The 27,913-nt window shown below is 38.7% G+C and overlaps 1 protein-coding gene across 1 annotated transcript; it reads right to left on the reverse strand.

Moving 5' to 3' along the window:
- Positions 1-17,383: 17,383 nt before the first annotated feature.
- On the reverse strand, positions 17,384-27,813 carry LOC124870850 (immunoglobulin superfamily member 2-like). Its single transcript, XM_047369676.1, has 9 exons — positions 27,572-27,813; positions 25,217-25,591; positions 24,692-25,111; positions 24,181-24,579; positions 22,744-23,106; positions 21,140-21,511; positions 20,661-21,056; positions 18,447-18,830; positions 17,384-18,351 (listed from the first exon to the last, which is right to left on the reverse strand). Exons 1-9 carry the CDS (start codon positions 27,639-27,641, stop codon positions 18,131-18,133), a joined length of 3,000 nt encoding a protein of 999 aa, XP_047225632.1. The 5' UTR covers positions 27,642-27,813; the 3' UTR covers positions 17,384-18,130.
- Between the last annotated feature and the right edge of the window lie 100 nt (positions 27,814-27,913).

The raw sequence follows: 27,913 nt of genomic DNA on the forward strand, positions 1-27,913 counted from the left end.
CTGACATACTGAGGGGGTAATTGAGCCAATAATTCAATTGTGTTGGAGCAGGGTCACATATTAATAAACATGCAAGAAACCTTATAAAATATATTGAAGGTTGTGCTAGTAATGTGACAAAGTAGGAAAGGTTTCAAGGGGCGTGATTACATTTGGAAGGTACTGACCAACAGCATCAGATTACTCAAAGCCACATGTGATGGGGGTATAAAAACAGTGACAACAACTTGAGGGAAGTATCTCAGTCTAACCAGTGAGCATTTAACTAAGCTATGAACTAAAATCAATGTTTACCTGTTGTCTTCCTAAAGGGTTTACCTTCTGTTAATATTGAAGTCATGAGCAAATGTTCTAAATATTCGTTTGAGTTTTACTGTTAAAAATTCGGAATCTATGGTTTTATTATTGTCCAAAAATCATAAAACGATGATTCGACCACCACCACCATGACTCAGACATGGAACCCTACTCATATAATGGGACAGTCAGAAATTTAGGTTGGTCTTGTGGTTTTTTTGGTCTCGTCTGTCCCAGAAACATTTCCAAACAAAATCTTTTCTGTCTCTTCCAACACATAACCTTTTGAGATTTTATACCAAGTCTTAACAGTAAGAGTTAATCCTAGGATCTTACAAGCTTTACAAAAATGTGCCATATGGCATTTTTGTTCCTCAAAAACAAATATCAAAGTAGATTTTTCATTAGTATGGTTTATTTTTCTCTACTTTCAGGGCTCTTAAATCTGGAGTAATTATGAAAAAATCCACAACTTGGGTCCACAGGTTTGCAATTGTCACTGAAATTCTGCTTCAAAAAGTAGATCCATCTGCCTTGTATTTCACACACGTACATGTAATAGATGCAGCACATATGAGGCGAAGTTCATTTTGCAGCAAACGTCTCTGGATCCAGGACTTTTCCCTTACTCCCTCAGGACTCCATATCTCCACTCCTCCTGGTCCACATTCTTTAAATGACTCAAGTGTAGGTCTCAGAGAGATGGAGAATTAGTTGTGCTTCTTTTGAACCAGGCATGGGCTGTTAGCAAAAGGGTTTTAATTGATTCTGAAGTAGTAACTGCTGGGAATGCCTCTCATGGTTAAACCACGCCAGACACACAAAAACCAAAACATCCTATTACCACATCAAAGAGGCAAACGCCCTGCTGCCATCTATGTAAACCGAGCAGCCATGCTTGATAACACCCAGCATTTAATATAATGTTAATTTATTACCTCCCCTTCAGTTAATGGCATTAAGTATGCAACAACTATTATCCTTTTAGGGGAGGGATTGTTGCTTCGTCATACAGAGATGCTTCTGCTGCAGGATGTGTGAAACAAACTCAACCAAATCTCTGACCACAGAATGTATGATTGAATTCTGTTCTCTTTTTTATCATGGGAGGTGTTTGTCTGAATGATAACTCTCTCGTTATAAAGGCTCAGTCAGGAGTTCTTTGCAGCTCTGATATCAGTCTCCAGCACAGCATGGAGCTCAGTTCTGGCAGGAAGCTGCTTACCAACAGAAATACCAATTACTGCACACTGCATCATGAAGTCTAATGGGCCTGCTGTGGTAGAGCGAGAGATGCAAGGAATGAAAGGCTCTTTGCAATTTCTCTCACTATAAAACCTGTATCTTAGCGTCTTCTGCAGCTTGTTCAGACAGCAGTGCAGCTTTTCACAATCTGATAGTGATACAGGTTGGTCTTTGTTCGGCTGAAACACGGTCCTATGGGCCAACATCTGCTGTTAGGTGATCGTAATCCAGGATTTAAATTTACATGCCTTTAAATTGCTCTTGTGCTTTCTCCCAGAGCAGCATGGCTGAGAGCGACATGTGTGTTTGAAGATTTACAGGGCATTAACCCTTTTAATGTTAACCCTTTTATCTCTGATGTAGACTGGTTATCAATAAAACTAATCAGTTGGAAGTTGTGGAATTGCTATAATCTTCACAGCTTCTAAAACAAATCGGATTCAAAAATCAGTTAAAATGTATTTTTCATGATGTTTTCTTTAACAACCAATTACCTGCCATGTGACAGGGAAAATAACTTGCATTCAAAATCCAAAACTGAAGCTTGGAAGCATATGGTGTTCGCCCCTAGCACAGTCTGTGTGACATTTTAAAGATGCAGGAACATACTGAACAGCAGCTATTTGCAGGTAGGAAAGAGGAAGCACAGATAGAAGAATATTTGGCATAACAGAAGAAGTGGATGGGAAATAAGATTTTCCACCTAATTTTTACATGTTTTTAAGAGGGAAAACAAAATCTTGAAACCGGTGGGAGGGCACCTAAATATGAATATGTCATATTCTGTTGTTAAAATCTTTAAAGGACATACAACAGGTTCAATATTTATGTGGATTTTAGCATTGAAGTATAGTTGTTTTTTTCAAAGGTCTTATTCAGCAAAAAAAAGAAACCAACAAAAAACAGCCTAAAATAAAGTCACTTTTCTTATTATGATCTATAGCATAGAAAAAGAGACTTTGAAAAAAGAGACCCAAAACTACTTATGCCTCATTTTCACCTTTTGTCACATTGAAACCACAAATGTCAATGCATTTACTTGGTATTTTGATGTGATACTTAACCAAAAATAGTGAAGCATTGTTAATCAGAAGAAAAATTATACATGGAATTGGATTTTCTTTTTACAAATAAACATGACATATCTAAAATATGTGGCTTGCATTTGTATTCAACTTCCCTGAATCCTTACCAACTTTTTTTCTACCAGCTTTGTACATCGAGAGAATAATATTCACGACATTCTTCTTTCCAAAATATATCAAATTTATTCAGATTGGATAGAGAGATGGATATGGGTATACCTTGATCTAACCCATTCCCTTGTAGCTCTGACTGTATGTTTAGTGTTGTCCTGCTGGAAGGAAAACGTGTGTCCCAGTCTCAAGTGTTTTGCAGTCTCTAACAGGATTTCTTAAAAACTTACTCTGTATGTTTCTCCACACATCTCCCCATCAACTCTGATCAGCCTCCCTGTCCCTACTGAAGAAAATCGTTCCCACAACATGATAGCGCCTCCACCATGTTTCACTGTAGGAAATTGTGTGTTCAGGGTGATGTGCAGTGTTAATTCTCCACCAAACATAGTATTTTGCCTTCCCACCAAAATCGCCAAATTTGGTCTCATCAGTCCTGAACAACTTCTTTCGGATGTGTCCCTTACATGGCTTGTGACAAACTGTAAAGGAGACCTCTTATTGCTTTCTTCTTTCTGCCATGCTTTTATGTAACCCCAATTCAGGGACTACACAGCCTATAAATAGATTTTTGCAGCTCCTCCAGAGTAACCATGGCCCACTTGGCTGCTTCTCTTGCTTTGCCCTCCTTGACCACCCCGTTTGTTCAGTTATCAAGGGCCATATCTTGGTAGATTTGTAGCTATGCAATGCTCTTTCCTTTTTTTAGCTTTAGATATTATATTATTACTACATTATTAAGGGTCTTGAGTACTTTCATAATGGCATGATATTGCCATAACCAGTCAAGTTTTTGTTGCTGTTGTTTCAGTACTTTTAAATGATGCAAGCAAGCAGCATCTGCATCTCTGATTCTTTCTGATGCAGAAGGGACACAAAACAAGTTTACCGTCTCTGATAGAGGAACAGGAAAAAAGGAAATGAACAAGGTCAACAGTCAGGAAGCAGAAAAGGAGTAAAGGCATCTCTTGTTGAGTCATGGGTCTGTGGCTGGGGGAGTTCGGTTACTGTAACAAGCTCCTGAGATATGGAAAGACGGGTGAAAATGTTAAACTTCTGCACTCTTGGTGATAACCCAGTTAGCCTTAATTTCAATTAGCTGCAACAAAACTCACATGCATTTACAACTCAGAGTACAGCGTGACTGGAGGCTTGAAACAATTCAGATTTTCACTGTACAAGCAATTTTCTGCCCAGCTGAAATCTGAGTGGATTTTCCTTTGAATAGAAAATATGACAAATAGAGCAAAAATTGATTTATTGTGTGCGCTATGGCAAATAATTACAGTTTATAGTCTTCCCATGTAGGGTGCATTCAATTCAATAAAAAAAAAAACTAAATAGGCTAATTTTAAATCCAAATTATAGAATGCAAATCGTACATGTAAATAAAAGAGCTGCCTCTTCAATGGTTGGATCCATTTTGAATGCAATTAATCAGACACAGGCTGATGATAAACAGAAGAGGAAAAAAACCAGAATCATGAGATTGTTGTCAGCTTCATTATAACTTGTAGTTTGCTCTGCTTTAGACCTAAAAAACAGAAATACACCTACATGTGGACTTGAACCAGACCCTGGGTCTACCCTGAAGGCCCTTACCGTGTCACTCTGCCAAGCCTTTGCAATGTGACAGCCCTTTTCGCCATGGTGTCCCACAAACCAGCTGCTCACAAAGAGCAGGAAGGCTGCCTGAGTGAGAATTATAGAGAGAAACGCTGACATTTCAACATATGTCGTTTTCACCTGGCTTGACCAGCGAGCGATGCTGAGCAGACATCAGCATCACAAATGTACAGTACTGACAGACATCACAAATGTCAGCATTATCTGGTGAATCTGGTGAAACACTTTTTTTTACAGATTTACTCTTATCATTCTTAAGGAGTCGGTTACTATGGTAACCACAGGGCAACTGAAAAAGAGGATGTAGTCAGATTCTCCAGTTAGCTGACATAAGCATGACTGTAAACTAGTAGCCAGTGAGCAATTTCAGGGCTGTTGGGTTGTGACTTTAGTTAGGAATCACGCCAGACCCAATTTAAAGGGATGGTTGTCATTTTCTGGATGTTCTGGAGGTTACTATCAGTTATAGTTCCCTTCCACGTATAAAGATGTCATATCTGAAAGTTTGCAAAAAGACGGGAAGAAATTCTCAAAGTACTGGAACAGATAGTCAGATGGACCAAACCTTTTAGCAAATTTCAGGAATTTAAAACAACTTAAGCTGAATGTTTGAGTTGATTCTTTTTTGTTTTATTGTAAACGACATGCTGTGAAATTCTGCAGTGGTAATAATTATAACCCAGTTGTGTTTTAGTAACATTTAAAAAAGCACTCATTGAAAAACAAGACTATAACAAACTACTTTTTATATATTCATGGATTTAACAACTATAGCTATGTGCTCACTGTTAGAGGTTTCACATTACCATGTGCATTACTGATATGGTAAAAACCTGAGTTTAACCTGCAAATACAATATGCATTTTGCCAGTTTCACCTCTAAGCATGTATATAGTTTCCTGTAAAGTTGCCTTCCAATTTGAACGTGTGTTACATTTGATTGTGTCAAAAGAATCCTATCTTTTTGTTTCAAGTTAGTGTCTGAGGTACCCACTCAAAGGAAAAAAAATGTCAGCAAGAAGCTGCTTTTGAATATTTTCTCATATTATCAGTGTTGTCTAACTCAGAGAGTATTATCTTGTCAATTTCTATTAACTTCATGGTATCATATAATCAAAAGGAGATTCACAGCAAAAATTAAATTGATCAAAAAAAATTAAAAAAGATAAAAGAGCATGGTAATCGCTTTTTATTTGTGCCTGCAAAAACTGTAATAAATAAAACACATTAAAACACGTTATTATCAAAAACATGGCTAATGAGAGGCTGGTCCTGGCACTGTTTGCTTAGAAAATTCTGGCCACACAGCAAATTTTCTTCTTGATCTTCACATTAAATCTCCTCGGAGTGAAAGCAACTTTATGTTGTATTAATGCACACCACCTCTAGTTGCTGTATGACTGCATCAAATCGTATGTATTATATCTAAGTGCATATTGGCATATTTGTTAGGGGTTGCCCAAGTATACAAATATTATTGTGGTTAAATTGCCAGCTCCTCAGTGGAACTGTGGAGTATTTGTCAGCTAATTAGCAACATGAGTTAGTGCTTCAGCAGTTGGGATGGCGCCTCACACATAGAGTGAGGCTGATGGGCGCAGCAGAGCGTCAGTGCTGCTGGTGGCTTGGGAGGAGGAGGAAGAGAGATGCATAATCTAAACCAGTGCTAATGAAGACATCAGCCATCTTATTCAGAGGCTCAGCGCCTGTCAAAACTGGCTTTATGGTGTGAATAAATTGTTCAGACAACAGAGAAACTGAGAGACTCATCCGAAGCAGTGAGGAACACAAAAAACCCTAAAATGTAGGAGAGGGTAAATACACAAGTATCTCACTTCCATTTGGAGTGATGAAGACTTTAAGGCATTGCACAGCTATTCAAATGTCCGGATCAGAACTTAAGAAATGGGCAAACACAAACGCAGATTGGTTCTGTTTGTTTGATGGATCTGTGTGATTTCAGCTTTCACCTGATTTGTGTCATCTTAGTCTTTTCCTGCATAATTTGGCCGTGATGGCAAATACAGTAATCCACAGAGGCTGGAAGAGAGTGACTTAAAGCATCAAAGGCAGCCTAAAGTTGTTATTCCTTTTTATATTTCAGTTTTCTCTTATTGGGCTTTTTTTTACCAGGGCAATATGAAGGATGCAGGAACTGGGATGGTATATATAGGCCGAGGTATGGGTATACAATATCTATTAAAAGGATTAAACAATGCCATGCAAGAGATGTACCCATTGCACTTTTTCACATTTTGTGACATTAAATAGACGAAGTAGGGCACAAATGTAAAATGAGAGAAAATGTATGCATAGATTGACAAATTCCGAAATGTGTGAAGTGCATTTGTGTTCAGCACTTTTGTGTCAACATTTTGTAGATCCACCTTTTGCTGCAAATGCAGCTGCAAGTCTTCTGAAGTGCATCGCTACCAGCTTTGTACAAACAGAGACTGACATGGTATTCCCATTTATCGTTGCAAAACAGTTCTTGCTCAGCTAGACAGTATTAATACTGTCTGCGACCAACAATATTGAAGTCTTGCCCCCATCTCAAATGGATTTAGGTCAGGACTTTGTGAAAAGGTTCAATGGGTACCAATACTATTGAAAAGCACAGCACATGGATAAAAAACCAAAGTTATCACACAAAAGCTGTTTACATGTTGTGGAAGATCAACACAGGGTTGAATTTTTCCTTTCTTTCTGGGTCTTTCTGGGTCAACACATGTATTAAAAACTAAAGTAACTATAGGAATTCTCACCTTTTCTTAAAATATGATGAAAGCCAGATCCCCTTAGGAAACTGGCCAATCAGCTACTTGCATGAGTTCTGCAGAGGAATTTCCCCTGATAACCAGCATTTGTTGTCCTGCTCCTGATACCAGAGAAAAAAAATAATGTTTTGGAAACCGCTGACATTTTCCTCCACTCTCATCCCTTTCGCTAAGAGGCCTCTCGTCTGTGGCAGCTCTGCCAGAATCAAAACAAGATAACATCAAACTGCAACCAAACAGTGTCGGATTGGATTAACTAGTGTTTTCCCATTTCCCGACACAGAAGAGCTCACACAAGCGGCTTCAGTCAGAAGTCACAGTTTATTTTTCAAAAAAAGTTCTCCTGCAGCTGAAATCTCAGACTTCCTTTTAGAGGGACTTACTGCTTGAGGTTTTCACATTTTGTCACATTGCAACCACAAACTTGAGACATACCAACACAGAGCAGTCTAACATCCTCTGAATTTTGTGATTGTAACACTCACCACAAGTCAGCTGTTATTCACACTTTCCACATGTTGCTGTCAATGTCATTTATTTGCTTTGAATATCTTATCATTCCTGCATGATTCTATTGTAAATTAATGCTGTTAACAATCAGAAAGAGCACCACAGGAAGGCTAAGAGCTTCAGCAGTCCTACAAAAGAAGCACAGACAGGTTGTTATCATTTTATCAACTCCGGAGACTTGCATTAAATCCCCAAATGACAAATCTGTTTCGTGTTTGTCAGCTGGATGGAAATATCTTTCCTGTCTTGTTAAGTCGCGTGGCCTCTGGAGACTCGGCTAGATGGAAGGAGAAATATGCTCAGTCAAGACTCAGTTTAGCATCGCTGCTTTTGTCATCCACCCACCGACACAACAAAGACAAAAACAACAAATAGCTAAACGGAAAAAGGGATAGTGTAAGAAAGGATGCAAAGACGTGAATTTATGCATGTAGCTTGATTCTGAGATTTTAACACTTGTTTTCTGTCTGAAAGCGCAGGAAAAAAGGCCAACATAATGAAAGATTTCAGTGGCAGCATGCGCATAAATACATGTTGACAGACGTGAAAATATAAAAGACACGCGCTCACAATTGGGTCATCATAACAGGGGGAGCACAGACAAAACCCCTTCATTTAGTTTAAATGTGTGCAGTTATAGCTGTGGGGACTAAAAAAATTGAAGTTTATTGAGAGCTCCCATGACAGCGAGCAGAACAGGTTATTGCTTCATATTGCACCATTTAAGACGGTTTTTATTTTGGACTCTCTGGCTCATTCTGTCCACACAGCAGCAATCAAATCTCAGTGAGAAGAAGGTGTTCATGAAGGTGAACATTATATTTTTGTACTACTTAGTTGTCATCTAGACCTTTCCAGATCAGTTCATTTATTTGCATTGAGCTTCTAAATTCTTTATGAATGTTCTGGTCTTTACAGTACATGGCTTAGAATCTTATTGTTAGTCCTTTTTCCCCATCTGAACCATATTGCCCCCAACAGTTTAAAGCCTTTGTGTTTCCTCACCTCCCCACCAAATTCTTCATTGCCAGTTTCTTCCATTCTGGTTTTCTGTGCTCCAGTTGCTTTGCTTTTTCCAGTCAGTTATCTCTTACCAATTCTTCAATTTCCGAGTCTTTCATTCAATAAGTTCTATCATCACCAACATGACTCCCAGTCCCATCTGACCAAAGCACTTTCTTCGTAAAGTTTACTACAAGTTATAGTGACTTTAGCAAAAGATATTTTGTTTCATCAATGGCTTTCTTCTTGCCACTTTTTTAGACTGTTCAGATTTCTGTCTTTTATGTGAAAGAGAAGTGCTAAATGAATATGAATAGTTGTCCTGTTTTCCCACCTGACCTACAGAGTTACTATGAACCTTTTAACTGCTTCTGTGATCAGTGCTTTTCAGGCCAAAGCGTCAGTTTAGGTGGACGGCCATGTCTTGGGAGGTTTACATTTGTGCTACTGCTTGTCCATTTTCAAATGATGGATTGCACAGTGCTCTGTGAGATGTTTAAAACAGGATATTGTTTTTTAACCTTTGCAGCTGGTTGCATAGAAATTTACTTAGGTGTATCAGAATGAATTTGACTGAATACAACGTCACACCACAGATTTTGTTTAGATATTTATAGTGTTTAAATTTTAACAAAAAAAAATATATTTTCCCTTGAAAAATTAGACCATGCTATGTGTTGGCTTACCACAAGCAGTTCATTGTAGTTTGTATTTGTAAAGTGACATCATTCAGAATTTCAGACTAGATTTGATTTATTTTTCTGTGTTTTTTGTATCATTGTGATGTTTTTCCTCATGTACAGTGCTTTGAGTGCCTTGTTGGTGAAAAGCGCTATATAAATAAACTTGACTTGACTTGAATCATTTGGAAAACAATCAAGGGAATGGATTATTTTGCATTAAACTGTATGTCCTTTGTTTTCGCTTCTTTTTCATGCTCACTGACAAATACTTCCTTACTAGGTTAATACTAGCATGTGATGACAGCTTTTTTGGAAAAAGAAGGAACAGAAAACATTTTTATGGTCTGAGAATTTCAGATTAGATGCAACAATGTCAAGCTGGGAAACACTGTGGCTCTTTGCTGTGATTACAGACCAACAGCTCTTTCGTTTTGGGAAACTATAGCGCCATCTAGTGGTCAAAGAATTATAAAACTGAAAAAATAGAAACTGGCTCCTTGTTCACTCAAAGAAAAAGGAAGGACACGGAGAACAGGAAGGAGTACTTTCAGGCGTTGTCCTTTCGTTTAAAAGTAAAAAATAATTTTATTTACAAGCACTTTTCATAACACTAAAGATCTCTTTGCAAATGAAAAACAATAATTGGCAAATCAGAATAAACCATCAAATACGTTACATGGAGGAGTGCAAACATGCAGTGCAAACAAAGCAATGGTATTATCAGAGGGCAAGACAACCCTGTGAAGAAGCAGAGGGGATCAGAGGTTATGAAAAAACTAGGTGAGCTGAGGTGAGAGGAGGCAGCACCTCTGAGATGCAGAAAGTCTAGCAGACATGTTATGTAATACATACAGATGGCAGTTTGGGGTTTCTCTTCTCTGAATGTTATATCACTTCCTCAGCCTGACCATGGTCTTATTCACAGGAGCGTTTTAGGGCAAACGTTGATTGCTCATGTGGTTTGCAGTGTCTGCAAGGTATGACTTCGTCTGGTTATGGTCAAACTAAGCCAGATCACATTTACATAACCAAAATATATTTTATGAAACAAAGAGAAGTCAAGGTTTTTCAAACTTGCATATCAACATTGTATCACATTAGAACCACAAACATAAATGGATTTTGTTAAGATTTTATATGGTAAACAAACATAAAGTCGAACAAAATTTGGAAATGGAGGAAAAGACATGGGCTTTACAGATACAAAAAAGAAAAACAATCTAAAAAGTGTGGCACACATTAGATGTCAGTCCCCTTTACTATAATACACCTAAACAAAACATTGTGCCAACTCCTGCCTTCAGAATTTAATTCCAGGAACAAAACCCAGGCATCCCTCTCACCAGTGACACACTCCAGCTCATGCTGGGGGAATCCCAGGTGTACCTAGGCCCGATGAGATATGTAGTGCCTCGAGTGAGTTGTGGGTCCTCACCAGGGTTCCAGTGTGACGCATCCAGGAGGCCTCCTGATCAGATGCCAAAACCACCTTAAACATGCTTTACTCTTATAAAGCACTTTGAATTGTCTTGTTACTAATATGTAATATACAACTTAACTTGCCTTGCCTTAATTGACTGTTTTTGATGCACAGCAGCAGTGGCTCTGCTTCAAGATGTATCTCCAATCTGTCTCTCTATCGCCTGTTCCATCACAGTGTCACTGGTGAACAAGACACCAATATACTTAAACTAATCTGTTTGAGAGAGAAACTGACCCCCTCCACAGGGGAACTTAGATGAGCTGATTCTCATCCCTTCCACCTGACAGTCAGCTGCAAACCATTCCAGCACACTGAGGGCTGTGGCCCAGTAAGCCAACAGAACCACATTTTCTGGGAAAAGCAAAGATGAGACCCTGAGGTTCCCAAACCAGACACACTGCTCTCCACCAAGTCCATGAACACCCCAGAGTAGGCTTTCCCAGGGAGGCTGAGAAGTGAGATAGTTGGAACACACTCTATGAGTAATCATCTGACAACAGAAACAATAAAGGCACAACTGCAAACCTACCAAGAAATGGTGGCCTGTCAAAACTGACAGGACAGGCAATAATAAGAGAAGCAGTCAAGAGGCCCATGGTAACCCTGGAGGAGATGTAAAGATCTACAGCTTGGGTGCGAAAAATCTGCCAACAGGACAGGAATTATTCAAATACTCCACAAATCTGAATGTTACGAAAGAAATAGTAAAAGAAACAGCAATTTTTGAACAAAAGCTTCAAGATGTACAATTTTCCACAATAATGATGGGAAAACAGCCCACATGTGGAAAAAGATGCACTGGTCAGATGAAACAAAATCTGGTTTTTAACCCACATTCAAAATTCTGTGCCTGCTGGAAAGCTAAATTGGCACATCATTTTGAACACACTATCTCTACGTGGAAACATGGTTGTGGCAGCCATCCTGAGTGAGTTTAGGCTATTCTTCAAATTAGAACTGGAATAATTTTCAGTCTGTAGATGTGCACAGCAAAAGGTAGTAATAGGTCAGGGCGGCTGAATACAATGCATGCCGCATTTTCAGATAAACAAAAAAAACAGAGATGAATTTATCCTGCTTGTTCTGCTCAACAGTTATGCACTAATTTGTGTTGGTCTGTACCATAAAATCCCAATAAAATGTTGCCTGTGTAACTAGTGACCATACCCCGGCCGAAAATAAGACTACCCAACTGAGCCTGGCTGTCTGAGCTGCTGCAGAAAGAATCTGGGAAGAGATTCCCCAAGAAAGACGGTATCTCTGATTACATGGACAAAGCTGAAGCCACATTCCCTGAAACAGAAGGCATTAAAACTGCAGCTCACTTTTCTTTCCTGTAGAAAGTACTGCTGGATCAGTGCTTCTGTGTTCTTTTTGTGTCTCTGCTCTGTTCTCTCAAACCCCCAGTCGGTCGTGGCAGATGGCCGCTCACACTGAGCCTGGTTCTGCTGGAGGTTTCTTCCAGTTAAAAGGGAGTTTTTCCTCTCAAATGTCGCTTCATGCATGCTCAGTGTGAGGCATTATTGCAAAGTCAATGCAAGTGACTGTCCACTGTCACTACATGCTCATCCAGGAGGAGTGAATGCTGCAAGTCACTGACTCAATGCAATCTGCTGGGTTTCCTTAGATCAAAAAACCAATCTGAATAATAAACTGAATTCGACTGCACTGTTTGATAGTTATGATTAATTGGAATGTATGTACCTGACTTGAAATCTGTATGAATCGACTGAATTGATTTTGTAAAGTGCCCTGAGACGACAAATTGGCACTATATAAATAAAACTGAATTAAATTGAATTGAACTAATGACTGGCTGACTGAACTAATGCTAAAATGTTGCGTCACCAGAGCAACCTTGTTGATAGCACCTTACAGATACCAGCGAACACCAAATCACTGTCATGAGAGGCTTAAAACACTGTAAATCGATTACCAGACCATTAAGGACCACAACGGCTGGAGTGGTTTGAACCGAAAAGACTCATAAGTTCATAATTCTGTTGACCAAATCATAAATAATAAAAAGTGATTTATCCAATTGTTGGATTATTTGTTAGCTTCTTTCTTTTAGCATTCCATTTGTCATAAAGACATTATAATATGTACAAAACAAAAGTAGAGACATATTAAAAGGACACAAAAATGTATCATCAACATCCATCCACATTGAGGTAGCACTCAGTTGTGATGGAAAACCACCTGAGCTGTGTAGAGCCGAGTAGAGCTGAGCTAAGTCGAACCTAGTAAGTACTAATGGAAAAAGGCCATTAGAAGGGTTGCTAAATTGCACCGCAGCTGCTATTTTTCTTTGTTGCCAACTGAACCGCTAGTCCCGGATGTGACCTCCCCTGTCTGTCTGTTCGTTCACTATCTTTTGAGTCCATAAATGTTTTTCGCAGCCATGTTGGAAGTCCATCACTCCATTCAATCAGGCACTGTGATGGCTAGTTAATACATAATTAAGTCAGTTGTCCATATTGCTACTGATTTCTAATTCAGCAAATATTTTTTCTGTTCAACTTTACATTGTGAACTGGTTGTTTGAACGCATAGCAACTGTTGCTCTGTTGGCCTTATTCCAATATCCTCTAAACAAACCTTGGTTCCTATAGAAACTGTACATATTCACTCTGATCTGTGATATCACTGCATCTTTTTGTTTGTTACTGGTTTCAGTTTGATTATTTGTTCCTTTTTGCTTAGTAGTTTAGTTTAATGTTACTAGTTGTTCAAGAGTTTCTTGACTGTATTTTACCTGGAAGTTGAAGTATTTTGTTAGTAAATCCTTGTATTTTGGAGAGACGTTTCTTGTGCTTATTCTGTACATGTTTTCAGGGTTTACTGTTTAAGAACGCTAGTGTGCAATTTCATTCCTTCATCCATTGTTCTATAATACCACACCTCACCAGGGAGGTATTCATAAAACAGTGACTGACAGAGACTGGGAGCAGTTTATTTATTTATTCCTGATAATCTAGTGGGACCAGTCTAGCAATTTTGATTGACGTTGCTAACTTTGTTAATATTTGCCTTTGGCACTTATTAATGGTTTATAGTCAAACCCAACCAATTGTTGCACAACCCAGTTTACCCAGGGATGCAGGGAGAACAGAGATGCTTTTAGCTGCTGCCTCAATGCGGGAAAGTACTGAACTCGAATCTTGTCAAGAGCTTTTCTGTTTGGCGTCTGCATGTTCTCCTTGTGCAGCTGTGTTCTGTTCTGAGTGTCTTTGTATTGCCCTAAGATGGGCATGTCTACCCCACCTCTACAGCCCAGGGGTCAAGCCCCCTGTACCAACAGCGGGTATAGACAATGGAAGGATGAATCAACAATCTATCCGATTATGGCCGAGACAATTCAACTGATACACCACACGGTGCCGCTGTAGGAAAAGGAAGTAGATCACTGACAAGGAAAGTGAAATAGATCCTTTCATGTTCCAATAAGGTGTGTCTGAAAACTAGACTGACAAGTTCTAAAACAAAACAAATAGCGACATGTAATTCACTTTTGCTTTCTCTGTAGTAGGTGGCTCTTACCTTCATCCCAAATGCATGAACTGATGCTACTGTTGTCTATTTGTGGTTCATAGCTTAGCAATTTGAGTTGTAACTTTATTTGCAGCAGTAATCTTGAAATTGTAGATCAAATTAGAACATGCGCTCTCATTGAATTTTTCAATTTAGATTTAATACTGAACATTATTTTAGTCTTAACATTGAGTTTGAAAACACTTATTTTTCTATGTTTTGTAGTTGGGTAGGATTTCATTGTTTTATATCTCTTCCTACCACATTTCAAACATTTACATGGATATTCAGTTAAATACATATATTTAAACATTAAATCAAATTCTTTGTTTCAAAATGTTTCAGCTCAAGTATATCTGCGGCCTCCTTTGTGATCAAGCATGAAACAGAAAGTGTGTCTGTGAAAAACGAGTGTGTCCAGAATTATATTTTCCCATGATGGCATGAGCACAATGTTTTGAAAACAGAAAACAAACTCGGCTCTGCGATCCCAGCTTGAAAAGTATTCTATCCATATCTATATTCTACAGCAGAAGTTCAGTAAGAGCACAAATGGGGCAGAGCAGCAATCCGATTATGTCAAATCAGATCTGAAATTAGATCAGCAGAGATAGCAATCTCAATGTAGCTACTTACTGGAAACACTCATGGGTTTGGTAAAGATGGCTATTATGGATACAGTGCTTTTCAAATGTATGAACTGTCATTGTCATTTTATTGAGATTTAATGTGACTGAACAACAGATTATTCAGCAGAACTGGTAAGGAGATGGAAAATGGTCAATCAATGTCAACATTTCTTATATTTGCAAGAATACACAACAAAACACGTGCAGATATTCACTTCACAGATCACATGGATTTGTTACAAAATGACTAAAAAGGGAATATGGCTTGGCACAATTTAAATCTAAATTTCAATGGAATCTAGATAAAACAATAATTGAGACATTTCTAAGTTCCTGCAAAAATAGTTTTCAACCAATAATTTCTATTTACAGTGCTAATAAATATGTTTAAATGGCAGGCACTTTACACATATAAAATAAATAATTTCAGAACTGTTTGTGTTAGGGTCTGCCATTTTGGACTTTATTGTTGTATTGTGTTTGTTTACTTTTCAGCTTGGTTTAGTTCCAGTTCCTTCTGATAGGTTAGCTTTCTGTTATTGTTTAAGCTTTGGTTTGTATTTCTTCTAGTCTTCACTTTCTCTGCTTCCCTCTCAGGTAGTTTAGTGTTTGTTTACTTTTTATTCAGTCAGATGTTTCTTCTGCTCTCCCCAGTTTCTCAGTTTACTTTAGTTAATGGTTATTCTAGATTATTATGCTTCATTTGGTTATTTCCCTTTGCCTATTGTTTTGCTTAGATCTGTTTTTCTGAGTTTGTTATTCAGTCCTTTTCCCATAGTTTAGTTTTGTAGTCAGTTCTCCTGTTCCTCTGCCTCCCTGCTCCTGTTTGTGAGTTAATATTGTTTATCTTTTGATCCAATTTTTCCTTTGGTTATTTCATAGTCTAGTTTCTCTTGTGTCCCTTTGTCTTCCAGTCCGGTCACCTATAGCAACCATTCATATTCCCTCAATTCCCTGCAGCCTGGTCCACACCTGATTCATGTTTCCTCTGATTACCTGCCTCCTTGTCTCATTGGTCCATACTCCACTTCTCTCAGTTGATAAGCTCTCTGGTTTTCATTGTTCCTCTTGTTCACTACCCTGTTTAAGTTCTGTTGGTGCTACATTTTCCCCTGACTGAGAGAATTTATGTAAGTTTTGGCAAACTTCTTGTACTGCATTTGAAAACTTTTTTGATTAAAAGAAGTTGTTCTCATCATGCTGCTGCCCAGTGCTGGTCTGCATTTTGGTTCGATTCAACCACAGACCGTGACAGTTTCTGCCTTTAATGTAAGCTGTACGACTTAATAGAAAAACAAGCTGAAATCTTTTATGGGAAAAAAACCCACCTAAAACAGTGTGGTTGTATATGTGTTCAAACCATTATACTTTGTTGAAACACCTTTTTTGATGCTTATATCCAAATCATCAAAAAGAATGGCTTATTATTGTTGATTTGGATGTAAGTGTTTGGCTGTTGTGCTGAAAGATGATATTCCCCTTCATCTTTAGCTTTCTAAATAAAGCATAAAAGTGTTGTGCCGAGGGAAAATCAGCCCCAAAGCATAATGCTTTGACCAGCATGCTTCACTCTCAGTAGCGAAAACTGTTGGCAGCAAAAGCACCATATGAAATTAAGGCCAAAAAAGGTAAACATCTGTTTCATCAGACCATGACACATTTCCCCCCAAACTTTGGAGGGACATTATGTGTGGTTTCCTTTTTCAGTTTTGTTGAGCCAGGTTGTTTTTCTTCATTAACGACTCCCAGACATATGAATATAGAAGATTGCTGTCAGATGCACAACACAGCCAGACATTTCAGCAACTCCTTTAATAGTGCTGTAGTCATCTTGGCAGCTTCCCCAATCAATTGTCAAAGAACACCCAGTTCTCAGTAATATCACTGTTGCACAATGCTTCCTCCACTTGTTGATGACTGTCTACACTGGTCTACCTAATGTCTTTGGGTTCTTTTATACCTTTCTCCTGACACTCTGATGGATTGGTAGTTCTCTGATGACCATGGCTTTTTGCTATAAGATGCAAATAACGTGAAGAAAAAGCCTACAAGAGGTGATCTTTCTTGGAGGTTAATCAGACGCACTTTTATTGATGGCAAGTCTGTACTGACTCCAATTTAATGAGTTGGAATGTGGACACAGACAAAACTATTAGGTAGGTTTGCATTCTTAAAATGGAAAAAAGTTCTTAAATCATGCTTCATGGTCTCATTTGTTAACACTCCAAACACATGACATTTCAACAGGAGCGTGTATATTTAATATATCCACTGTAGATCTGAGAGACACCTATGTTTTATGTTGAACTAATGCTGCTGTTTGTGTGGGTTTTAACTTCGGTTAAATCTGGAGGATGTGAAAACGGTGCAATTAGACATTAAAAATGACATTAAGCACACGTCGAATTTCACAGACACAGTTTATTTTCAAAATGCACCTATAAAATTAAGAGAAACAGGTTATACGGGCACCCACTGTGTTTCTCAGCAACAAAGCCCACTTAATGATGCAAATGGGACATGTTTCCAGCATCAAGTCTTAGCGGTAGAATTGCTAAATAAGAGAAGCAATAATGTTTGCACAGGCAGGTTTTAACCAACCCTGCATGCTTGTGTCTTTTTAAAACAAACAAAAAAAAAGCTCTGATTGTGAGAACATCTGTCATAAGCACCGCTTTGCAGACAGTCAGCAGTCATCCTGTGCACAACCGCAGGTAACTTCTTGTTTTTACTTCCTTGTGGTATATATAAGGGTAAAAAATATCTCACATTTCATGTGCTGATGCTGTTCTGGACCCGCAAAGCTTCAGCTGCCATCCCATGAAAAAGCTGTATCCACATTTTTTTGCATGTTGTAACCTAAACCTAAAATGTTGCCTCCCTAATCTTCCAGTTTTAAGTCTAATAAAAAAGTTGATTTTGCAAATATGTTTTTGCTGCAAACTGAGAAATGCTTGTTTAATTTCAGTGCATCAAGTTGTTTAAATAATTCATAAAGCATAACATTCCCAGCGGCTAAGAATGTAAAACATTTTCTATGTAACAATTTTAACAAATTAAATAAAAACATAATGGTAAAAATATGTACATTGTAAACTTTTTAAATTCTAAAATATTTAATAAGTCAAAAAGGCATTTCTTTTCCGGTTTATCCTAGTTTTAGTGATTCAGAGCTCAGCATTTGGGATTCAGGACGGTGTGGTTCCATCCAGAGAGAGTTAGCTGACTTATTTCCTCCTGAAGTCTTGCTTTTGCATATCTTTACCACCAGAACCATTATGATGAAGAACGAGAGGAACATGGTTACTACAAATACTGCCATCCAAATATTAGCCATCTGTGCTGGGTCAGACACAGCTCTGGCAATCCCTGCAAAAAGGTGGCAATAAAAAACATGTTTCAACATTAGTGATTTCGCAACACCCCTGAAGAGAAAAAGGAGCTTGACAGAAAAGAGAGCTTACCCTCTGCATCAAAATTCACATTCAAATTGCCAGACCTTTCCACTGCAACCTTCCTCCACCCATAAGCAAAAGAGTAAAGCCACTCCTCTACCTCACAGAAATATAGGCCGCTGTTTTCAGCATTAGATTGTAAAACTATAAGGTTGAAATGGCCAGGGAGGGGATGACCATATCTTACTGCGACATTCTCAATCCTGGCTTGTAAGGTAGAATTCCTGTAAGCTGTAAATATGGGTTTAGCTTCAGTATCTTTCTGCCAAAACCATGTGACCTGGAACTGGGATTCGTTGCTGGACTGTTGGGTGATGTGGCAGGGAATGGAGAAATCCCCTGCAATGCTTACATTCATCTCCACCTCGTTCTTTTCAATGGACAAATTTGTATCTGTGAGAAAATGCAAAAAATAAACAAGTTTAATTTGACTAAACATTAGCTGAATGAGGCTAAAAAAAATCAATAACTTAAAAAACTTTCTAGAGAAAAAGGTAAAGAGGGGGAATAAATGGTTTTTCAACAGAAGACAAAGAAAAGGATGAAAAATATATGTAAAACTATAAGGGGCAGTGAGAAGAACTAGCTTGAATTAGGAAAAAGGACAAAAACAGAAAAGTGTTGGACACAACAGTAACAAAAGAAGTGTCCATCTTGCAGATACAAACACAGAGAAGTTAGGTTTTGCAACACAAGTAAAAACAAAAAATTACACTGACATGAAGATGTTCAGATAACATGACACACGTGGGCTGAAACCTGTGACAGATTCTCAGTGCATCTGTTTTTACTCTGAGTTTGAAACCCTTGTCATCCCCTACAATAGTCATTTATTCATTTTACATTTCTAGAGAACAAGGGTAATATGTGTATTATTGAAGTGCAAATATTCATATATTTTAGCTAGAAATGTAGAATGCCTTGCAAAAATATTCATACCACATCAGTTTATTAAAATTTTGTACCGTTACAATTACAAACTTCCATACATTTTATTGGTATTTTATGTGATTGAAAAACACAAAGAAGAGCATAACTGTGATGAAGAAGATAAACAATACTTGGCATTATATATTTTTTTACAAATAAAAACCTCAAACATGTGGCATGCATTTGTAGTTAGCCCTCTTTACTCCGACACCCACTAATTAAATCCAGTTCTGCCAGTTAATTTCAGTCAAAACACCTAAATAATTAATTAAATGTCCAGCTAGGGCTACATCGACCAAAACTAACCGGCTAGGTGAGCATTAATCAGAGAAGCAGCCAAGAGGCCCTTGGTAACTCTGGAGGAGCTATAGAGCTCACATGGGAGAATCCATTATAAGTCGTACACTCCACAAACCTGGCCTCTATGGAAAGGCAGCAAAAAGAAAACCATTAAGAGTCCCCTAAAAATTAGCCACTCGTTAAATAAGTTGCTATAGTCAAATTAGAGAAAAATTCTACTTTTTCACCATCATGCAAAATGATAAGTGTGGCGGAAAACTAACACTGCACATCACCCTGAACACACTCTCTTAACTGTGAAACATGGCGGTAGTAGCATTATGCTGTGGGGATGATTTTCTTCAGCAATGACATGGAAGCTGGTCAGAGTTGAAGGGAAATAGAATTGAGGTAAATGCAGATTGGTCCTGAAAGGAAACTTGTTAAGAGACTGTAAAAGATTTAGGTGGATATTTCCCTTACAGCAGGACAACAACCCTAAACATACAGTCAGAGCTGCAATGAAATGGTTTATGTCAGAGATTATTCATGTGTTAGAAAGGCCAAGACCTGATTCCCTTTGGGAATCTGTGGCAAGTTGGAAACAATTATGATCACAGATGTTCACCATCCAATTTGATGGCTCTTAAACTATTTTGCAAAGATGAATGAGCAAGAATTTCCGTCACTAGCCTAGCAATGCTGGTATAAACATACCCCAGCTGCATTTGAGAAAACCTATATAAAATGAGCTACAACAACAATTAATTTCCCTTTGGAGAAGTATTTTTGCATTGAAATTTAATTTGGAATTTGCCGTGTAAGGAGGTTTCACTTCACAGTTATACACTACCGTCCATCTGTCACATAAAACCCCAATAAATACATAAACGTATTTTAAATAAGGTAATTGGCTAGAAAAAGAAGAAGGCAAAATTAAAAAGAGTATATGATAATGCTGATCAAAATGAGCCATAAACTGATTTTTAAGAAATTAGGAAAATAGAAATTTACCTAGTTCCATAACGTTTAGATCTGTGGTTGAATTTTCATATGACAGTGAAAACCATTCTCCCTGAGGATCCTGTAAAAACTCCTCCACCTTGCACACATAAATGCCTTTGTCTGAGATTCTGGCTTGCCGAATAGTTAGCTCGAAAGTAGGCCCATCAGTGCGCCTCATGCCAATCCGCTGCCTGTGACTCTCCTTGATCTGGGGCCCAAAAGCAATCAGAGCATTACGGTCAGAGCTCAGAATGGTCTTCCGGCTTCCATCTTCTTGTTGGAGTTCCCAGCTGACAGCATATAGAGAAGACTCAGATGTTCTTAAGGTAACTTTGCAATCAATTTGTACGTCAGTGTTGATGCTTTCTGTAATGGTTGGCTTAGAAGAGAGGGCCAGTTTGCTGGCTAGAAGAGGAAGAGAGTGATATGTAATGAAGAGACAATGGTAAAAAGCAAATCAAAAACAGCATGTCAAGTGTCTGCATTACCTGGGTTTTGTACCATCACCTTCAGAGGGTTGGATGGAGGAAGCTTTTTGTGGACATTGTCCAGGAAAACTGACACCTCACACTGGTAAACCCCTGCCTCCCTGTGGCTGGCAGCAAGGATTTTCAGATAGTGCATGACACTGTCTGCTCGGTTATTCACCGTGACTTGGTAACGGTGCTGGTCTCCGGACCAGCTGATGGAACCATTTGAGTACAGTACCAGGATGGTATTTAGGTTGGAGTCATCTGTCTTCAAGCTCCAAGTTAGAGTCACCGGAATGCGATGATTTAAGACTTTGCACATTAACTCTACATCTGTTCCTAAAGTCACGACAGGGGTTCGACTCTTCAGTGACACTTTCACCAGTGAATCTAGGGCACAAATAAAAATTGCAAGAAAAAGGATGGCACTTTTAAAATGATACTTTCATCAAACTTATGTAATTATGTCACTAATGACATTTCTAGCGTTCTACCACCTTTTTTCTCAGTTTGATATTTCATGATTTAGCATTTCTTACTGCATCTTAATGTAAATAGGTCAGGGAAGAAACATTTCAAAAGCGAAAAAGGTCAAAAATACAACAGAATAAAGATTAAGTACTTTGATATGTTAAACAATAAAGGCTTTGCATGGCTTTCAAATCTAAAAAAAGTAAAGTCTCTTCAAAGCTGGTAAATTTTTTACATTTTCTTTTATAAGGTAAAGGTAATAAGGTAAATACTAGAGGAGATGTCAATGTTCAAGGTAAATATTTTAAACTTAAAGGCAATCTTGCAACTAGCCATCCTAGTATCCAAAGAGGTCATGATAAGGGTCATGTCACTCACAGCATGACAGATCCTGCACCATACTTTACAGTGGGCATTAGGTGCTTCTCTACACATTCATATTTTAGTTCACACCAGGAGAACCTGGAGCTTTTGTTTCAGAGAAGTTTAATCTGAGTCTCATCTGACCAAAGAGTTTTAGTCCAATTAAAGTCCCTGTAGAGTTAGCAGACTTGGTGACTGATAGATGTCACTTTTTTCTCCAACAGATTGTCTTGTTTGTCACAGTACAAACTGTTAAATTGTTGATCTGACTATAGCTAAAGGTAGGCAGGTAGGTATTTCCTTGTAGCAACTTTCTGACTAGTAAGATCAACATACATCTGCCTTACTTGAATGGCATGTTCTTCTTTCTTTTCCATTTTGGAGACTAGGTAAGAGAAATGGGCCTCTGTGTCACAATATATTTATAGGTAAATACATTTACCTATTCTAGGTAAATAGGAAGTAATGGAACAATAGATCAAAGTTCATAAACAATAAATCATCATTTCCTACAAGCAATTGGTCTCAATGTAGGATTTTGTCCCCAATGCATCAATGTACTTTAAGTAAAAGCTTGATTTTTCTACTTTTTTCCGTGTGTGCTTATTCCACCACAGTAAAAGAGGCATTGGTTTTTATGGCGTTTTAAATGCTTTTTCATACACTTGTTAATATTAGTTTCACAAGCAGGTGCAGAGTCTCGTATCTTTGCTCCACCATCTTAAAAAGAAAATGTGTAGGTTTCTTTAATTACTGTGAATAAATCATGTAAAACATGCTTATCTTACCAATGGAATTAACAATCACGTTGGCACTTTGGCTTAGAGTTTTTCCGCTGTTTTGGGTTTCAGAGACAACGCACCCGTAGGTACCCGCATCAGACGGTGCAACTCTATCCAGCTCGAAGACAAAGCTCTTTGTTGATGTACGCGTCACTCTCACCTCACGATTTGCAAAAGCTTCTGCTTTCTCTGTAACGCCACTCTCACTTAGACTGATGATGCTGGTGTACACAAGTGACTGTGCGGACTTGCGCTGCCAGGCAATGGAGAGCCCACCGTTGACCCCCTCTACTTTACAGATGAGCCTTAATCTATCTCCTTGGAGAGGTGTTGACACCGGTGTTTGCATTTCCACGGTGAGCTCACTTTCTGTAAGCAGTAAAGACATCAGGTGTGACTGGCTTTGACAAGATGACAGCAGAAGAAAAAAATTTTATCAACTTTGTCATTGGTAACCTCTCATCATCAAAATACAATTTTTACTCCCTTCCAAAGGTATTTATTACCCTAGAACACTTAAATTTTATCACCTTGCAAACTTTGATTAATTTTATTGGGATTTTTTTGTGATTGATCAGCACAAATTGGAAGATGTGTGAATTGAAAGTAAAAATAACTTTTAAAATTATTTAAAGTTTTTAAAATCTGTAAAATGTGGTTTGACTTGGCACTACGTCCCTGAGCCCTGGCTTTGTAGAACCAGCTTCTGCTACAACTACAGCTGCATGTCTTTTGGGTTTTATCTATACCAGCTATTCACATCTACTGACTGTAATATTTACCTGTTATTCTTCACAAAATAACTCAAACTGAGTCATATTGGGTGGAAAGTATCAGCAGTCTTGCTACAGATATTTAATTAGATTTCAAACTGGACTTTGACTGGGCCATTGGGTCTGGCTGTATGTTTACTGTTATCCTGCTGGAGGCTGAAACTCTGCTCCAGCCACAAGTCTAACATCTCCAACCATCTTCCCAGCAACTTTGACCAGCTTCCCTGTCCCAACAAAAGAAAAGCATCCCCACAGCATGATGCTGCCACCACCATCTTCACAGTGTGTTAGGAGGATGTGTACTACAATGAGAATTGTGCAAGTTGGCCAGATGGTTCAATATTGGTCTAATCTGACCAGAGAACGTTTTGCCACATATTTGCTGTGTATTTTTATTTTTATGCATTGTAAAGGTATCAAAGTGGACTTGGCTGAAGACAGATGCAGGCCAGACTTTTCAGATTTCAAAAAATGTTTAAAGCCATGCAACACATTTCATCCACATCACAATTAACTATTACTTTGTGTTACCATCTAAAACCACAATACAATACATTGAATGTTGTCGTAATGCAAAAAACAGGGTGTGTGATTGCATATGACTACTTTTGTAAAGCATTGTATAGGAATAAGAATAAAGTTTATTCAGACAGTATGCATTTCAACCAACCTGTAGGTGAGATTTTGACATTCTGGGGTTGGGAGTCCTGAGCTGCTCCTTGTTTAAAGTTTCCATCTTCACCTCTCTCTTCCGGCCATGCCCTGCAGATATAATTTCCTCCATGTGTAGTTCTCACAGGGTTTAGTCTGAGTAGGTATTTACCATTCCCAGTTCGTGTCGCTCTAAGCTCCCCGTCTTTCTCTCGCTCACTGTACTCCTGCTTCACAGTCAGAATGCCCGTTGGGCCGATTCGGGCCAGCTCAACTCCTTCCCAGAGCCACGCTAAAGAGAAGAACCGCCTTGCGAGGTTCTGTGCATTGATGCTGCAGGGCAGCAACAGCTCCAGCCCCTCCTGCAGTTCAAGCGGTGCAGAAATATTCACGCCCAGAGCTGATGTGTCTGTCACCACTACGCAGGACAAAAGAATAAACAACCATTCACTTCTTATCACCTTATTTCAAGACTTGTCATCTAATTCAGGGTCCTATCTAAAGTAGGTTAAATGGCTGCTTTATCTTACCTTTAGCTTTGACTGTCAGAGTAATTTCCTCTGCATTCTTCTGAGCGATCATGTACCAGGAACGATCAGGATCTTGGATCCATTCTTGAGCTTGGCAGTAGATCTGACCCTGGTCTGACAGCGCAAGTTCAGCTATCTTAAGCCTGTACTCAGCCTCTCCTAATTTATCTAAGCTAATGGCTTCCTCTTTGTAACGCTGCTCAAAGCCCTGGCCTGGAGTAAGTGTGAAATCTCTGTCTAGAGAAATGATCGGTATGGCGTCTTGTGCCCCATTTTTACGGAGATACCAGATGAGAGACAAATGGACGTGCTGGATGGTGTTGGTGGAGGCTTGGCATGTCAAAGTGAGTGATTCCCCTTCGTCAAAACTCAGCGAGGTGGTGGAGTCACTAGATGTAACACTGAGGGAGTCGTCAATCACTGTGGCAATGCAAGAAAGACAAAGATTGTAGCACTGACATTTCATGAATATACATAACTTGAAAAGAAAGCTTCAGAAGTGACACCTAAAGGATAACTGGTTACCTTTAACAACTGTCTTTGCAGTGTAGACTCCATTCAAGTTATATTCTGGATTGATTACAGTGCATTCATATTCTCCTTCATCCTGCTTGAGTAGGTGTTTTATTTCAAATATGACTGAGTTTGGATCAACATGCGTGATGGAAATAGCCTTTGTTTGTGCGCGTGTCCTAAAACGACTATAGCTAAAATCTAGGTCTGCGGAGCTGATGACGTTGATTTCAACTGTGGGGCGTGCAGGATCAGCCAAGCGGAATTCAAAATCTTTTTTCAACTTTTCATCGGCGAAGCCACTAGCACTGCAGGAGATGGAGAGCTGAGAACCAACCACACGATACAGGGGCCCAGCCTGTATCTCAGTGTTTACTCCTTGTGCCTCTATGGAACAAAGCCAAAACAAAACCCAAAAAGGGAAGTTAGTTATGGATATCAAGTGGTAAACTTTTTGCACGACTATGTATCACAGAACATCTAGTGGCTACATTGGTTTTTAAAATATCTTTGCTGATGAAATGGATGTGATTTTACAAAATTCAGACCTAATAAATAGACAAATGTGAAGCAAATATGTAGAGATACTTGCAAAAGTATTCACTTCAATGTTTTAGTGGAATTTTAAATAATGGTGAAGTAGAAGTAATAAGGTTCATGTTTCTTATTTTTGGAAGACTGACAAGAAGGTGACATCTAACTGGTCGGATGAGATCAAAGCTGAACTTTTCAGTCTACATAAAAAGCACAATGTGTGGTGGAAAATAAACCCTTGCATTTTGCACTCCAGGATGAAACATGGTGGAAACAGCATACTGTGAGGCTGCTTTTCTACAGCAGGTACAGAGAAGATGGTTAGAATTTATGTGAAGAAGGATGGAGATGTTAGAGGCAGCTAAACACTGGAGACTAGAGGTTCATCTTCCAGGAGGTCAATGACCTTGAATGTACATGAGGAGACTTACGAGCGAGCATTATAAAGAAGGCTCGTCGGTGTCTGTATTTCAATAGAAGTCTGAAGCAAGCTTGACTCATACAGATAATTTTACCAGTGTTTGTGGTGCCAAGTATGCATATTATCACAAGACAGGAACTGCTCTGCTGCCAAAAAGAACTGTGGTCAGATCTACTAAAAAAAAAAAAACTGACTTGCCCCAGATGAAGCTATCAGACACACTGGAGTGTCCTGTATATTGAGGGAAGACCCAAACCCATTTTACAAACTGACCTCGAGGGAAGAGGCTAAGAGGAATCAAATGGAGGATAAAGAGACTCAACTGCAGCTTCCCAAAGGTTTCAAGACTTATGAACTATTATCTGCCTCACTGAAATATCCTTCCCTTTTAGTTTCACCTCTGCCCTTCTGCGACAGCTGACACCATGTTATTTTATTTCTTCTTACATAATATTTACATTATTTTCATTTATTTGGCTCAGGATGTAGGGGTTCGCCCTGTAACAGGTGGGTTGCCGGTTCAAACCCCTGCTCCGTCTGTCTCAGTTGTTGATCCGTTGGGCCAGACACTTCACCTGCCTTGCCTGCTGATGGTGGCCAGAGGGCCCAGTGGCGTAAATTGTATGGCAGTCCCACTTCTGTCAGTCTGCCTCAGGGCAGCTGTGGCTACAATGTAGCCCACCACTGTCAGTGTATGAATGGGTGGATGACTGATCGTAGTGTAAAGTGCTTTGGAGTCCTCTGACTTGATAAAGTGCTACACAAGTGCAGGTCATTTACCATTTACCATATTGTATGAATAGGTGCTGTTTTGACTATGTTCTTGCCTTTAGAGTATGCTGCTGGATTTCTGATAAGTGGATAAAAAAAGTAACTTATTCTGGAGAATATATAAGCCTTCTTTGGCAGCTGTGTTGCAGAAAATATAATATTGCAGTAAAACTACTACTACTGCTGCTACTACTACTACTAATAATAATAACTGTGATAATAATAATACATATTACCTATAATAATTACTATCATTAATTGTTATTACCTATTATTATTATTATTATTGTTAATAATAATAATAATAGCAAAAACTAAATATTAGCAGAGGTAATTTGTTCACTTCCTTCATTTTACCTGAAATTAATAAAAAAGAATAGTAACACAATACGAGACTAAATTGTAATGGAGCCCTCTGACCTCCAGAAACACGCAAAGATTATTAGAAACTGAGAAGATAAAACGTTGTTACTTTTAGTTAAATGTGACTTATCCACATTAAAACTAAGCAGTCAATTTAAGTTCTATTCATAACTCAATAAAAAGCCCCAAGGGTCTTTTTATTACATGCAGATTTTAAAACGGCTCATAGTCAGCGAACGACAATAAAGGTTTAAGCGACAATCTAGCGTCCTACTTACCACAACGTAGAAATAAACCCAACAAAATCAGTGAAGTTGGCCTCCACAGGGAGGACACGGCGAATGTCATTGTGAACGCATCCAACACGGTATTCTCTTAGACTTGCTAAACTAATTTAAGGAGGTTATTCTTCCTCCAGGTGTTAAGCAAGAGGAAGTGTTGCGTTTACCCTACATGGCTGTGACGTTTCACAAAAAGTGCATGCGCAACGATTACCTGTAGAGTTATAGGGGAGAAGCGCGAACCGCTCTAACAGTTTCTTGCTGGCACTTCCTTTAGTCAACATGTAGCTTAGTGGTTGGAAAAAATGACAAACCGCAGTGGTGTGACGGTTCAGCTCT

The sequence above is a fragment of the Girardinichthys multiradiatus genome, chromosome 7, assembly GCF_021462225.1.
Source record: "Girardinichthys multiradiatus isolate DD_20200921_A chromosome 7, DD_fGirMul_XY1, whole genome shotgun sequence".
NCBI classification, from domain to species: domain Eukaryota; kingdom Metazoa; phylum Chordata; class Actinopteri; order Cyprinodontiformes; family Goodeidae; genus Girardinichthys; species Girardinichthys multiradiatus.

Coding starts and splice junctions, on each gene's coding strand:
- LOC124870850 (XM_047369676.1), bottom strand. CDS start 27,641: ATGACATTCGCCGTGTCCTCCCTGTGGAGGCCAACTTCACTGATTTTG. Junction 25,592..27,571: donor GGGTTTATTTCTACGTTGTG/GTAAGTAGGACG, acceptor TTTGTTCCATAG/AGGCACAAGGAGTAAACACT. Junction 21,512..22,743: donor CGTGATTGTTAATTCCATTG/GTAAGATAAGCA, acceptor TTTGTGCCCTAG/ATTCACTGGTGAAAGTGTCA.